The following is a 14,004-nucleotide window of genomic DNA, read 5'->3' as shown; positions in this document are numbered from 1 at the left end:
ACATTACTGAGTCTGAATTAATGACATGGACAGAATTTGTGTCCCCTTCTCCAGCTAAATAGTGGATTTACTTAAAGAAACCTCAAGCCCCACCAGGATCAAACCCTTCAGCCTGGGACCTGATTTCTAGGAAGCCTCAAAGCTCTGGACGAGGTCAAGACAACTGTGGATTTTCAATGCTTATTCAATATTTGGGGGCTTCATTGCAAAAGCTGTTCAGATTATTCTGCAGCAAGACTTCAGGAATGTATTACATTATTGTAAAATGAATAACTAATGGAACTATATGGTTGACAGCAGGGCTTCCAGGTGGTGGGCAGTATCTCACAGCCTCTACATGGAAACCGTGGCCATGCCCAGGCACTGTACAACACTGCATGGATGTAACATATACATCCAGCATTGGAGCCCAGCGTATCCCAGGGAACTCCTGGCTCAGAACACTAAAGGGCTGGAGTGACTGGGTTGTATTAGTCACCCTTTCCTCCCCTTTCTGGAACATTTCTGTAGCCAATGGATATGGGAGCAAGAAAGCAAGCATACGTATGAGGTGGCTTTTTCTTACCCGCTTAAGTTCAAACTGGTGCCCACAGCATGCCTGGGGAAGTATCATAGTTTGAAGCAGAGTCCTTGGGGCTCTTTTTAAATCATCTGTTTTTCTGTGAAGCTAGAGTTTAGGAAAAGAAATCTTACCCTGTCTTACCTTTGTAGAAAATGAATAATAAACTCCCCTTGTTCAGATCTAGGTGGTCTGAAATGCTGGTGGTAAATAATTACTTGGAGATACATGCTAACAGGAAGCTGCCTGCAGTAATGTGTGTGGGTGGCATGTTGATGTGTGTTGACATATCACCTTGTTTCCCATGTTTTCAGGCTGTGAGACAGGAGGAGGAAATTTTGTGTTTTATCTACTCTGTGCTAGCCTTGTTTATATTGGGTTTCATCCCACCCCTCCTGTTCAGCTGCTTTCTAAGGTCAACATTACTGAGCTTTTCATCTGCCTTTGGGGAGAGATTTCCTAGGTCTTGATTACTTTTTGTGTCTCCTTTAATGTAGTCATACTGTTTTTCTAAAAAGGTTTAACCAGTGCTAGACCTAAATCTCAGGTAAGCCTTATGCCTTCTATGGTGACATGATAACATTGGTCCATTTTATGCCTTATTCCATTCTCTGATCAGTCCAATGACTTGTTAGATTCACCCTACAGCAGTGCACCAAGCAATGACAGTCACTGCCCCTGTGCACACTGGTGCCCAGGTGCTTTCTGCTCTTGCTGTACTTCATGATACAATGAATCCAGTGCTTTGCTTTGTGTTTTTTAGCCACCTTCTGAATTTGTGGAATTTGTTCAGGCCTTTCTTGGGAGTCTACATCCATCATGTAGAACAGTTCCCTCTATTCTGTGCATATGCTTCAGGTAATTAGAAGAAATTAATGAGATTTAAGTCTTCACTGTAGGAATTGTATGAAGCGTCTGTATAATGAACTTCACATCATGATGTTTTTAATTATTGTTTCAATCATTTTTTCAGGTAGAGTTGTGAGTTTTACTAACTGTAATTCTTCAGGCTACCCCTAGATCCTTTTTGAACAATGGGTAAAATACTTACTGTTCTACAGTTCGCTAGGGACGTGATAGATTTTTCTGAGAAAGCAAATATATTCTTCAGTTTTTAGCAAGTGCTTTCTTACGGTCTCCTTTGGACCTGAAAACTTACTGATTTTTAAATATTCCAATGTTTCTTCTTTAGACATCTTAATTTTGGTATAATCTCATCTTTATCTGAAGTCTTGCATCTCTGCAACATTCTTAGCATTAAAGACTGAAGCAAAAAATGCTGTTTAGTTTGTCAGCAAGTCCTTTTCTTTCCTGACTTGCTCTTTTAGTCCCTGTGACTTAGTACCTCTAATGATTATTGCACATACTGATTTTTTCTTGGTCATATCTGAAGACACTGTCTTGTCTCCATTTCCAGTAGGTACCAAGAGCATTCGTCAGAAATGAGCTGCTTTCAGTAACAGAAAGCTCAGCAGACAAACGCAAAACAGTTTTAAAAAAAGTCATTGACCACAAGAATGTAAACATTTGCTGAAATACTTAAATTTTAAGAATTTGTATAGATTGACTGCCTTCAGTGGGATTACTCATGTGAGTCGAGTTGACTAAATGTCTTATTTATTGATTTTTGAATTTGAAAAACTGCTAATATCAATAATTTGAAATACTTACCAACCACCTTTTTAGCGTGATAGGATTGATATTGAAGTCTTTTACCAATCCAAGATCATGGTACATATGTTCCAAACAGCTCAGCATCTGCAGCCCGGAAGAGATAGTTTATTGGTTTGGTAAATATCAATTTACTTTATGATACATTGCAAAGTGAATTTCCTCCTTGCAAGCATTGAATAATTGCAGAGCCCTCTTGTTAAGATGAAAGATGTTCAAAGATTGCATGATTAAAGGCAGTGCAAGAGGGGAGACAGAGGTTCTGAAAGCTTTTTGAAGCAGACAGACCGCTGTTGACCTCATAGGTTTTGTGCAGGGCTTTGAATCACACCAGCTCTCTTTAGTAATTGTGATTCATGCATATCATAGCAATTCCTTCTCACAAAAAAGTATTGCCATTTTTCTAATTCAGCTGGGATATGTTCTAATGCTCAGTGAAATCAGTGGGAGTTTGACCACTGACTCCAAAGGCCCTAGCTGTACAGAAACGGATCAGGCCCTAGATGTATAGAAAATGACAGCAGAAAATAAAAGAACCTTAGAGAAATATTTATTCTAGATATGTGTCAATATCTTCTTTCTTTACTTCACTCTCTTAGCTCATATTTCTTGTTTAACGAAAAGATAACAACTCTACAAAACTGCAGCAGGTTTGTGACCATCCGCTCCTGTAAACTATAACTATTAATCCTAACAGCTGAAATGCAAAGACAGGCTGCTCTTTTGACACAATGTCTGCTCTGCAGTAGGAAGGGATGCAGGTAATTTAGCACTACTACTCCCGGTTAATCTTCCAGGTTTGAAAATATTGGAAAAGAAAGATATTGATAATGTGATGTGTTTGGGCACTTAACAGCTGCCACCAGTCAGAAATGGACAGACTTCCAGGAGTTCAGGAGTTTATGTATCTGCATTTCCATTTCTGAAGGCAAAATCTGCAGGGGATGAAATGGAGGCATTATATTAGCAGCTGTAGTTTTTAGACTGTAGGCTGATCCAGGAGTTTTAACATGATGAATGTAATGTCACAACTATGGCCTTGGAGACATTTTTAGTTAGGTTTCTGTTATTTAGGCTCTTAAAAACTCTCCAGAAAAATTATTTAATCTAATGAAACTTTATATTTATCCAGAGAATATGCATAGTTTGTACAGTAACAAAGGGGCTGGTTTTGAGTCAGCCGAACAGGAAGAAAGAGACTTTCCTGCAAGACTTGAGGGACAATGTCTGAGCTGAGTTGTGCTCACATGAACAGCGTTTTGCTGTAGACCGCTTTGTCTTATTCCTGGCCCTTGAGGTCACAATACTTTCAGAAAAGACTTTCTGAGACAATAAACTTGATCCAAAAGGGCTGAATTATCCTCAGAAATGCCTGTCTCCCTCCAGCTGTTGCCAAGAGATCTTTGGGTGAGTGGCAGGGTGACTCTGAGTCCCAAAGCTCCTGCCCCTGAACACATGAGAATCTCAGTTTCCATTTTCAGCTTTCTTGGTCAAGAGCAAAAATGTGAATGTTGGACTCTTGTAAGGCTTGAAAGCAAGGGAGCATTTGAGAAAGAGAACACAAGTTTGTGGCATATCTCTGTTTACTGAGATGATGCAGAGCACATTGTTAATTTGCTTACAGAAGAATATCGTTTATAACCTGCCTGCCCCACATTAAGCATGTGGGCAAATGCTTATTGCTAAGCAAGCATTGACAGAATTGAAATATTCTCTGTAAACATAAACTAGAGCTACAAGGGTGAGATAAAACCCATATGGTGCTTGGCTCACTAGAGCTTGTGTGGTATCTTATTTCTGAGCAGCACTCCTCCTTGCAGGGCATGTCTAATCTCCACACCCTCTTGTTAGCCTCATTCATGCCACCATATAGGGTTTCCTAGTACTCTGAATGAGTTACTGTGCTAAAATACTATGCCTCAGCACACAAGAATCCGTGGATAATGGTTTTTGTCTCTCCCCATTCTTTCTTAATAGTCAGAATAACAGTGAGCCAACAGCGTTATGGTCCACCTGGCAGGTCATAATTTTCTCTTGCTGTAAAGACCTGACAGGCGTTCAAAAGCTGGGGGAAAGCCATTTTGCCTGAGCAGTTGTATGGCCATGGTAGAGAGAAAAGGGGCTGGAGAGGGAGCAGTAACTGCAGAGCACCAAGCTCAGCTTGGCATGGACTGCACAAGGGAAGCTCCGCCAGCCTCTGTGAATGGGAGCTGGACTTAAAGCCACCAGAGAGTCCTTCTGTTATGCTACCAGCCAGATGAAATATCCTGAAAGGAATATGCTGTTCCTGCGGGTGTTGTATGAGGTACTTTTCCTTGTGATGTTGACCTATAGGTGCTGAACCACAATGACTCTTGTATGCACAAGATCTGATTGGGATGGTAGTTAAGGTGATTGCTGCTAAGGGGTGCTGCGAGAACTACCCAATCCTTCCCTTGGGGAAAATCCAACACAAACCCCCTAGTTTAGTCCTACCCTCCCTTACACTTTTCCTAGGTGAGATTTGCTCATATTTGCTGAATCTAGTTTCACATTACATTATAAGCTGGCCATTACAGAAACATCCTTTTCCTTCATGTTTCTACAGAGGTTTACATGTGGGCCTTCCAGAACCTTCTGCAATACAAGTGATGAACAATGAATAATACTAATAGCAATAAGAAAAATAAGAAAATGAAGCAATAAGAAAACACTAATAGGCTGTGCACGCAATTTTGCAACTTCTTCAGAATACACTACAGAAAACCTCTTGCCTAAAAGGGTGTGAATCGATGCATGCACCTCTGTCCAGCTTCACACAGCAGCACGCTGCTTTATTGATTTGAGTGGAGTTATTGATGGTGTGCTTAAGCATACGCTTTCATAGGGATTGATTTGTTCAGATAAAACGGCACAAGAGAACTCATGTGGCAGTAATGATAGTGCACTGGTTGTTATGGGACATTACTAGGAAGAGATTAAAGAAAAAATAAAGACAACTCAGGATATAATATTCAGTATAATCTACCTGGCATCTGTCAGGAAAAAGTACTGTATTCTGGTGTGATATGAAAGTTAAAAAAATATAGACAGTAAGGGGCAGAAAAGGGGAAAAACCCTGCAGACCATCTTAAAGGGCTCTTCCGGCCTTGTTGGCTCTCAGAAAGAGTGCAAACTCAGCTAACATGGCATCCTTACTTCGTTGGGCTCCCACAGCCAGACATCAAAGGTTGGCTTCCGAAGTGCTTCAATGGTCTCCTGGGACAGCATGTACTGTAGACAAAAAGGCAGTCAGAGTAAGTAATGGTCCCCCACTCTGGCAAGGGACCTACTGTTGGCATGTCCTTGGGACTCTCGGGGTTCCATTCATGAGGGATTTAGCCATATTTCCCAAAGAGAGAGCAACTGATCTCTTCCTCTGCCTGCCCAACCCGTCTCACCATCCCCACCAGCTGCTCATGGTCACACCAGAATGGCCACACCAGAAAGCCCTCAGACAGCTTGCTGCCTGCCACAGCACCAGCTGGTAGGTCACTGATGGGTGGAGATCCTTGTGGAGCCAGGAGGTGAAGGGTTTGGGAGAAAAGGAAGGAGAGCAGAGGTGTTATGGACAGGGCTGTGAGTAAATCCAGCACAGAGATATAAAGATCTGTCCCCGGCTGCACTGGTTCTGCTGCCTGCAGAACATCAGTGATAATCAGTGGAGCCAGTTACATCTGGATGATGTGAAGTGTCTATGCCAACAGTGTTAAATTAGCTGGTGGGTATGATATATTTACTTTCAGATGATTTATGCTCCCATTTTGAGTATTTTTTCAAGAACACCCACATTTTCAAATTGGTTGTCAGCCTGCAAGACTCAAGTGATTATTTTATCATTATGTTCAGAGGCTTAAAACAAAATCAAGCTCATCATCCAGTTACCAATTATATACAAAATTTAAAAAAGGAATGTGGGGGTTTAAAAGACCAGGGGAGATCTGGACTGTACTGGTTTATCTTTTCAAGACTCTATTCATCAGAGACTTTCTGGGACACAAAACCCTTGTAGCTTCAATTGGTCCATTTACCATGGCTGTTTCTAATTAGTCTGGGCTTACTGTAGTGAACAGGTGAATGAATGTTCTAAGCTATCAAATTGTTGATACTTGATCCAAGGAATAATAACACTGAAGATTAATTTTCCTCCTTAAGAAGCAATGATTTTTGCATTTGCTTATATAACGTACATTTAATATGACTTTCTGAAAGAAAACTGTGTGTTAGCAATACAGATTTTTTTATTTGATACCAGTGTTTAAATGATATCTTCTTTCAGTGTACTCATCACTTCCTAACCTCACTGACATTGGACAAACCTGGCACCTGGCAACTGATAACAAATTTCACAGATTTGTCAAGCCGGACCCAAACTCTTAAAACCGAAACTCTTATGGGCTTTGGTCTAGGGATAATACAGAAATACAGACTACCAGTTTACTCTGCAGTCAGTCAGTACAACTTTTCATAGCGCTTGTTGTTAATTCAAGATCCTAATATCATAGCAGTACATCAAAGTTTGTTTTGACATATATACTGATTAAGTGCAAAAATCTGCTTTAGAACCAATATGTTTTGTGAAAACATTTTCTAGTGTCAGAAGAACAAGCCTCTAGCTCAGAAGTTAATGGAAAGAAATGTAGTATCATGATGTCTGCCTCAGAGGCCTGGAGGTCACTTTTGCTAGGCAGAGCAGAATAAACAGCAGAACTTACAACTCATTGTTCTGGAAGACTGTGAAGACAAATACGCAAAGATGCACGTCCATATCATACACCTGCATCACATGGGACCATGTGAACTTCAGAGTGGCTGAGACAGCTTTGATGTGTGCAAACAAATGCTCACTGTTAAACTATGACTTGCACATGTGTAAGCTGGTGTCTTGTCAAGGTGTGAGCTGGGCACTGAGCAGACATAACCTGGTAGCTTTGAATAACTCCTGTGGGTAAAGACTGCCAATGCTAGGATCAAAGATCCTGTGTGCTTCATGGTTTCAGCCTCATTCATCAATGTGGATTTGCACTTGTACTTGCCCAATAGACATTTTTCTTCAAGCATTACTGTTTTCTCTAGCAAATACACTAACTCATTTTCACAGGGACAATGAATCATTCTGCAGAGAATCCAATGTCGCATTTTATCTTTGTTTCCCTGGGTGAAGCATACCCATAAATTACTTTTTAAATTAAAAAATAATCCATTAGGAGAAAACAGACAGCAACACTATTGTCAATCAGAGTACAACATTACGGGCTAGTTTTGATTGTCTGCTATGAGCATGGAGAATAAACAAATGTAACTAGACAAAAGAGCGTTAAATGTTGGTGATTGCAAAATGATCATTAACATTTCAAACACTAATGAGTTTTCAAGTATTAAAAGACTACTGAGGATCCAACTTTAAGTCACCACTGGCAACAACAGCTTTTTCCATTAGTTTCCAGGGATTTTGGATCAGGCCCTAGACTGTAGAATAACTAGGCTAAGAAGGCTATGGAGTCATGCATTGTAAACCAGAGCTTGTCAAGATGGCAAGGGTGTAGTAGGATTCTGGGAAGAGCAAGCATTGTGTGGTACCTTTGGGTAGGATGGTACATCTCGCCGGGGAGTCGGCCTCTTGTTTTCATCCAAAAAGCTGTACTTGCAGGAACAGTTAGTCCTGAAATGAAATATTCAGCTTTTAACATTATGGGAACAGAAACACAGTGTCTTGAAAAATGCCAGAAGTACTCTTGTTTCTCAGTAGGCATCACTCAGAGAATTACCCCACTCCCCAGCCTCTCCCTTTCTAATGTGGTGTTGCTCAAATGCTTTAAAAGTGTGATTCTCTTTTGGATTTTCTCCCCTCATGCAATGCCCATGTTGCCCCTTCTCCATATATTTGAATTCAAGTGAGAAGCATCTGTCTTCAAGCATGTATCCATGGATACCCAACCACTTCTACTTAAACCAAGTAACTTTCCTTTCAGCAAGCACCTTGCTGTCTGAGGATGGCAGAGCCCTGCTAGGGGCGATGCTGAGTATGGACGCTGGCATACCTGTGCTTATTTGCTGGTGTAGGCACCCACTGAGCCCATGACACTGCAGCCCAGCTCTAGGTCTTGTAAAATCTTGGGTATGACCATCCATTTTGATGGCATGACCGTCTTGTCTGCTGCCCTTCAGGTGGGACAACAGCAGTGAGGCACAGGCTCAGCAGACACAGTCTGCTAGGCTCCCAGGGGGAAGCGAGCCACTGCCAGAAATTACAGGTAATTAACACTTGCCGTGTTATTAACACCAGCACCCACTGCCAATTACCTGCTCCTCCTTCCTCTGCATGTGGAAGAGCCAAGCTGGGAGGTACACTCTAGCCTTACAGCCTTTGCAGAACATCTAAGCTGCTGCACTGTAGCACGAGAGCAGTTTCTTGCCTTACAGCCATGGGGAGCACAATAAAACTAAGAGCTGTGAGGTGTCACCCATGGCAATCATGATACTTTAACTCAACACATGTTTCCCAGGTAGCTGGTCGCATGGACTTTAATTAGTCCCATGTGAGACTGATCTACTAGCATTTTGTATTTATCCCTGTAGTCCTAACATTTGGATTATCCTTTCTCATTTTTCAAATCTCCTGCTAAATAAAGCTCAAAGAAAACCCTCTCAAGAAACCAACCAAAGTATTCCGTTAACTTTGTTTGTCCCTTTCGAATTATTTTGCATATTCTGTATTGCATCTCTTTTTAGTGCTTCTCTTCTCCATTGGGAATTGGTCCAGCTGTCTTGTCTTTTCTCCTCTTAATATTGATGTCTGCTAACATTTCTGACGATATTGTCTAAATCCTGCAAAAGTTATGTCATCTTACAGTTCACGGTGGTCAGCTGGCTTCAACCAGCTGTCTTTTCCTGCCCTGTTTAAGGAGAGTCTCAGTGGGTGAAAAGCTGTCATAATAATTTCTAAAGCTGTTTCCTCAAAACTCCACTGTGAGGGGTATTAGTAGGATAAAATTAGTGGGACTGGGGCATTCCTTGCCCTAACTGGAGCTGGCTGCCAGGGTTAGCTGAGGGTCAGCCAACTCTCTCTAATTCCCAGCTGCAGTAAGACATCGAAGCCTTCATCCTGCCACACTGGGGAACACACCAGAGCCAGGATGCATCAGACCTTTACAAATGTAAAACTGTATCTGCAAATGATCATGATTCTAAATTACACTATAACATTATTAGCATCTGTCAGTGGTGAGTGCAAAAAGCAGACTAGCAAAACCCCCACAATTTAAGGGGGTGCAAGTGGGGCTGCTTTGCTCTTCTGAAGAGGGGAGATGCACAGTTCACTGTGTGATGACTTTATAAACCCAGCTGTTAATCCTTACTCTGACATTTGTTAATACAAGAGCAAATGTAAGAATATGTAAACGTATAAGAATACAGCTGTGTACACTGTGATATTATTGAAAGAATATAGGCACCGCATATATTTATGTACATTAATTAACATTAGATGCAATCCCTAATTGCAACTGTAATGCATTATCTAGCAAATGACATTGCACAAGGGATGACAAGTCTAAATAAGAGCAAATATATTTCCACTTACCCAGGGATGTCTCTGTTCCTCCCATAGCATGCACATATCTCATGCCAATGGGACAGAGCTTGCTGAGCCGTTCTGGGATGAAGGACCCCTAGGCTGAGGTCACCATGGGCTAGTGGCATGGGTCCTGCAGAGCCATGGTCATTTGGGAATAGAGAGCCACAGCTCATTCTTCAGCAGCTCCCCATGAGGTCTTACAGCAAAAAGAAGTGACCCGCAGCCACGCCCAGTTAGACACTGAACCCAGACACATCTAGCTGCTGCTTTGAGACCCAAGCCCTTAGGCTACTGATAATCATGGGCAGAATTTTGTGCAAGGAGAAGGAGGTTTTGTGCAACTGAGAGGAGGAAGACCCAGCTCAAGGCAACCAAGAAGAGCTGTGACAAGTAGCTGCCACGTTGATATGGCACAAAGTGATGCTGAGCAGAGACAGTTAGGCTCCTGCTTCAGTGAAAGCAGCTATGCAGTGTGAGCTCAGAGCAAGCTAGCTTGGGTGTCAGCACTACCTGCTGCTGAGCACCACACCCACTTTCACCACAGCCTGCCAGCATCCTGCTCCATGCTGGACTCTGGCTTTTGGCAGCTGTCATATCTCATAACAAGCCTGCGGTGAAGACTACACCTCAGCTGAAGACGGCTGCACTGGGCAGACATAGCACTGCCCATTCCTGTTTTTCTTGTTAACAGGTTGCTGTTTATAATACAAAATAGAGATTGTAAGGTGACAAGATCTGGAACAGGAATGAGTCATAGCTGCTGCTGGGACAGTCTCGTACTTCCTCATCTGTGTGGCAGCAACTGGGTGAGCATGAAGCTGCCATTAATTTCTTTTCTTGGTTTTAATTCCCTATCTGCCTGTGTGTCACTATGCTTATAAATGCAGCTCTCCCAGCTCCCTGAAACAGTTGAGGAAAGGTAAGGACGCATGCATAGGCACACTTTATTCACATCACACTCAGCACAAATCAGCACACATGTGCTGCCAGTTTGAGCTCCTCACATAAGGTTTCCTCACACACCTGAACAAGAAATGCTGCAAGTCACAGGGCAGACTGCAATCCATTTTACTGTTATAAATCTAGAAAGCTGGAGCAGATCTGAGTTTAAAAATGTTACTCTGCGTTTATGCTGGTATGACAGCTGAGTTTGGCCTTAGACTTAACAGGAATGTATTAATGCTGAGCTACCTGATATATCTGGGTAGCAAAATTCATAACAGCAAATTATTATAAAGTCTAATTCTTTTAGCAAATCTCCCACTGCCCTCAATAGGTAATTGCTTTGATTAGAGGACAGAGAATTTGACCCCAAATGAAGAAAATGAGAGAGGCTGTCAAGATAGCATAGTTACATTTGCTGAGAAAAATCCCCTTCACCCGCACTTTAAGCAACGCTGTATATCCTTCAGCAACCTTCCCAGAAGTATTCATAATCTCACAGTGATGATTTCTTTGTACTAATGGGGTATTTCAGTGACACAGGAGGCAGACTTTCAAGCCTAGGCTGCATACCATACCAAATGCAATTTTTTTCCTGTGTTTTAATTACAGCAAAACCAAGCTTCACAATCACAGTGAGCCCTTGAATTAGAAAGTAAATTCCCAGTTTCTTGTTGAATTTGAAATGAATGTTTTTTTAATAGCATGAGATCATAATTAGAAGAGCTGCTACATATTTATTTTGTATTTTCCCAGAATATATTGGAGCTGATTTGAGTGATAACTTGCTCCTAAAAAACACTACACTGTGCAGAACTTCTATGCAGAAGTTCTTCTCCCATTCCCTCTCTCCCAGTAAATCTGGATGAAGAATTCCCATTCTGTATGGTGAAAAATAGCTCTCTGTTGCAAGACCTTTTTCTCTATTCCCATGGCCTGAGCTATTTTAACTGATGAATTGCTGTAGATCTTCAAATGTTAAATTAAAGTCACTGTCCTTAATGGTTATTAGTTTCTTCCTCCTTTACTTCTAAGCCCAGAAGGTAACACAATTCTGCAGAAATGTTGCATTAGGGTTTGAAACCAGATGCTTATTTCTTTGGTTAGGTCCAAAGCAGAACTTACCTGCTGCTTCTTGCTGCCATTTCCTCCCTCATCTTTTTAATGTCGCTCTTGCATTTCTCAATCTCCACGACTTTCAGGCCTTCCACTGTCAACAAAGGAAAACAACAGGAGGGTTACCATGGCAAAAGTCGAAGGATCTTGTTTCACAATTGTGCAAAATTTCAAAGGGCTTTAACAGTGGGGTTATCCAGTGAGCCAGCAAGCTCTTACATTCTGCCCTGGTTCTCACATATGCAGGTGCTGCCAAAGCAATATATCTTGAAAACCCATAGGAATTCTCTGTTGCCAATTTTAGATAATAGCTACAGGATTTTAATTCACAAAATGGCTATAACGTCTCAGCTTTTCCACGATTGTTAGCAGCAGTCAGCTGTTCTGGTGCCTTCACTTCTTTGCTGTAGAACACAAATCAAAGGAAATCCTGAGTGAAAAAACCCTCCCACGATGGGATGATAAGCGCAGCTAGGCAAACATGTCCCAGTAGGATTAGAATTCCCATTAAGATAAAAGGTTTTAATTTTTAAGTTCATGCAGAGCATTAAGGAGCTCTGAGAGTCATTGTTAAGTACAGAAAAACCAAAGTGAGAATGCAGGAGAGGGAGAGAGATGTTGAAAGTTTTGCTCTCGCAATTGATTTGGGTTTTTTTTTAGGTATTGAATATCTGTCACTTCTTTTTGCCAATCAGTTTTGTAATCAAAGGTTATTTCTGCATGCAGCACAAAAATCCTTTATTTCCCTTCTGTACATAATTATGAGACCCACAAGGCAAAAAGTTTGATTGCCTGTTTATGCAGCAATGCACTTCATTCCATGTAGCTATGAGAACCTAATGCAGTGCAAGTATGAGAAAATTCTCCCTTTTCTTTCCCTCTTGTTGAACTACCAGCATGCTCAAGGACATAATACAGCAGCATTTATTAAGTACATGTCATTCATATGCAATCATTTCACAGCTCATTTGTTTACTGAACTCATTGTTTGCATGGACAAGCTGTGGTTCAGGAAACTCAAGGGAATGTGCAATCATACAATCAGTATTCGGTCACTTTCTTAGAAAATAATAGTCAAAATCACACTTATCTGGAGGGTAGTAGCATGTAAGTGACAAAAAACTGCCTTGGAGGGCACAACTCTGTAAATAAGCAGAGACCTCAGTTTTGCTTTCTTTATGTTCGTAAAAACAAAAATTGCTGTTGGATCTGGGAAAGGGGGAAAAAAGAGAGATATATGAACTGAGTCCAAAATGCCATATATTAGGAGAGGAAAGGGAAAAGCTTTTGATTTATGCTTGATTACAGGGATACCCTTCACTTAAATATCCTGTTTCCAGATTAGTGTTTTTTTGTCTAGCATTGCTACAAGCAATTTCTTTGGGTGATCACAATGTGATGATACAGGCAAGATGCTGTCTTGCTTGCTCAATATCTTCATTTTGGGTATCTGGCTGCACTTTTTTTGGGTACTCCATTCAACTGCCACTCACCAGCTGCAGCTGACCTGCAAGCCTCATGCTGCTATATACCACCCCAGTGCATTCATCCAGGAGAAGTTCATGGGTAACCCATTCGCCAGGCTATCTAAATGGTGGCTGGTGCCTATTTGAAGCAGTGGGAGCCAAGCGGAGTTATCAGATGGATGTGGTAGTGGGGCAGGCAACTGCAGAGAGAAGAGAAGTTCTGGTGCAAAATGGCAGCCCTGAGCATTTTTCTGTATTGCATCTCTTTAGTTTTCTTCCAAAACCTCTCTGGGGAGCACAGCATTTACATAATTATTTTCTTAAGGTAGATGTGAGGTGCTTACAAATTGCAAAGGGTTTTTGCCAGCTTCCTTATTGATATGTGGGCTGCTGTAAAAACACGAGCAGAGTAAGTCAAGCTATGGGACAAAGCATTCCCAGTGCTTGCCCTGCATAGATGCATTTTCCAAGGGGAAGTCACAAGCTTTAGATGGGATTTAAAAATCAGTTACAAGATTTGGCTCCTCGAAAACACATCTTTGTGATGAAGTCTCTAGACAGTAATGGGAAGGAAGCTGAGAACATTTTATGTGAGGTGCAGATGTAGTGCTGTCATGAGCACTTATCCCCACACACGTCCCTTCTGGGGAAGAAAT

At 41.5% G+C, this 14,004-nt stretch overlaps 1 protein-coding gene across 4 annotated transcripts in view; it reads right to left on the bottom strand.

The window, feature by feature from the left end:
• The window catches only part of PDE9A (phosphodiesterase 9A), a 51,409-nt gene that overhangs the window by 9,928 nt on the left and 27,477 nt on the right, over nt 1-14,004 (bottom strand). For 3 of the 4 annotated variants that reach the window (XM_037377796.1, XM_037377799.1, XM_037377798.1), the window contains 4 exons: nt 11,892-11,976; nt 7,829-7,910; nt 5,408-5,482; nt 2,231-2,317 (listed from right to left, as the gene is read on the bottom strand). In XM_037377796.1, coding sequence (XP_037233693.1) covers nt 2,231-2,317; nt 5,408-5,482; nt 7,829-7,910; nt 11,892-11,976 — 329 coding nt within the window. Of the gene's footprint in view, nt 1-2,230; nt 2,318-5,407; nt 5,483-7,828; nt 7,911-11,891; nt 11,977-12,101; nt 12,506-14,004 lie in introns of those variants that run through there. The other variant, XM_037377797.1, reaches the window with a different exon arrangement.

This window comes from Falco rusticolus, chromosome 2 (assembly GCF_015220075.1).
Source record: "Falco rusticolus isolate bFalRus1 chromosome 2, bFalRus1.pri, whole genome shotgun sequence".
NCBI classification, from domain to species: Eukaryota; Metazoa; Chordata; class Aves; order Falconiformes; family Falconidae; genus Falco; species Falco rusticolus.
This window is presented reverse-complemented; position numbering and strand designations above follow the sequence as displayed.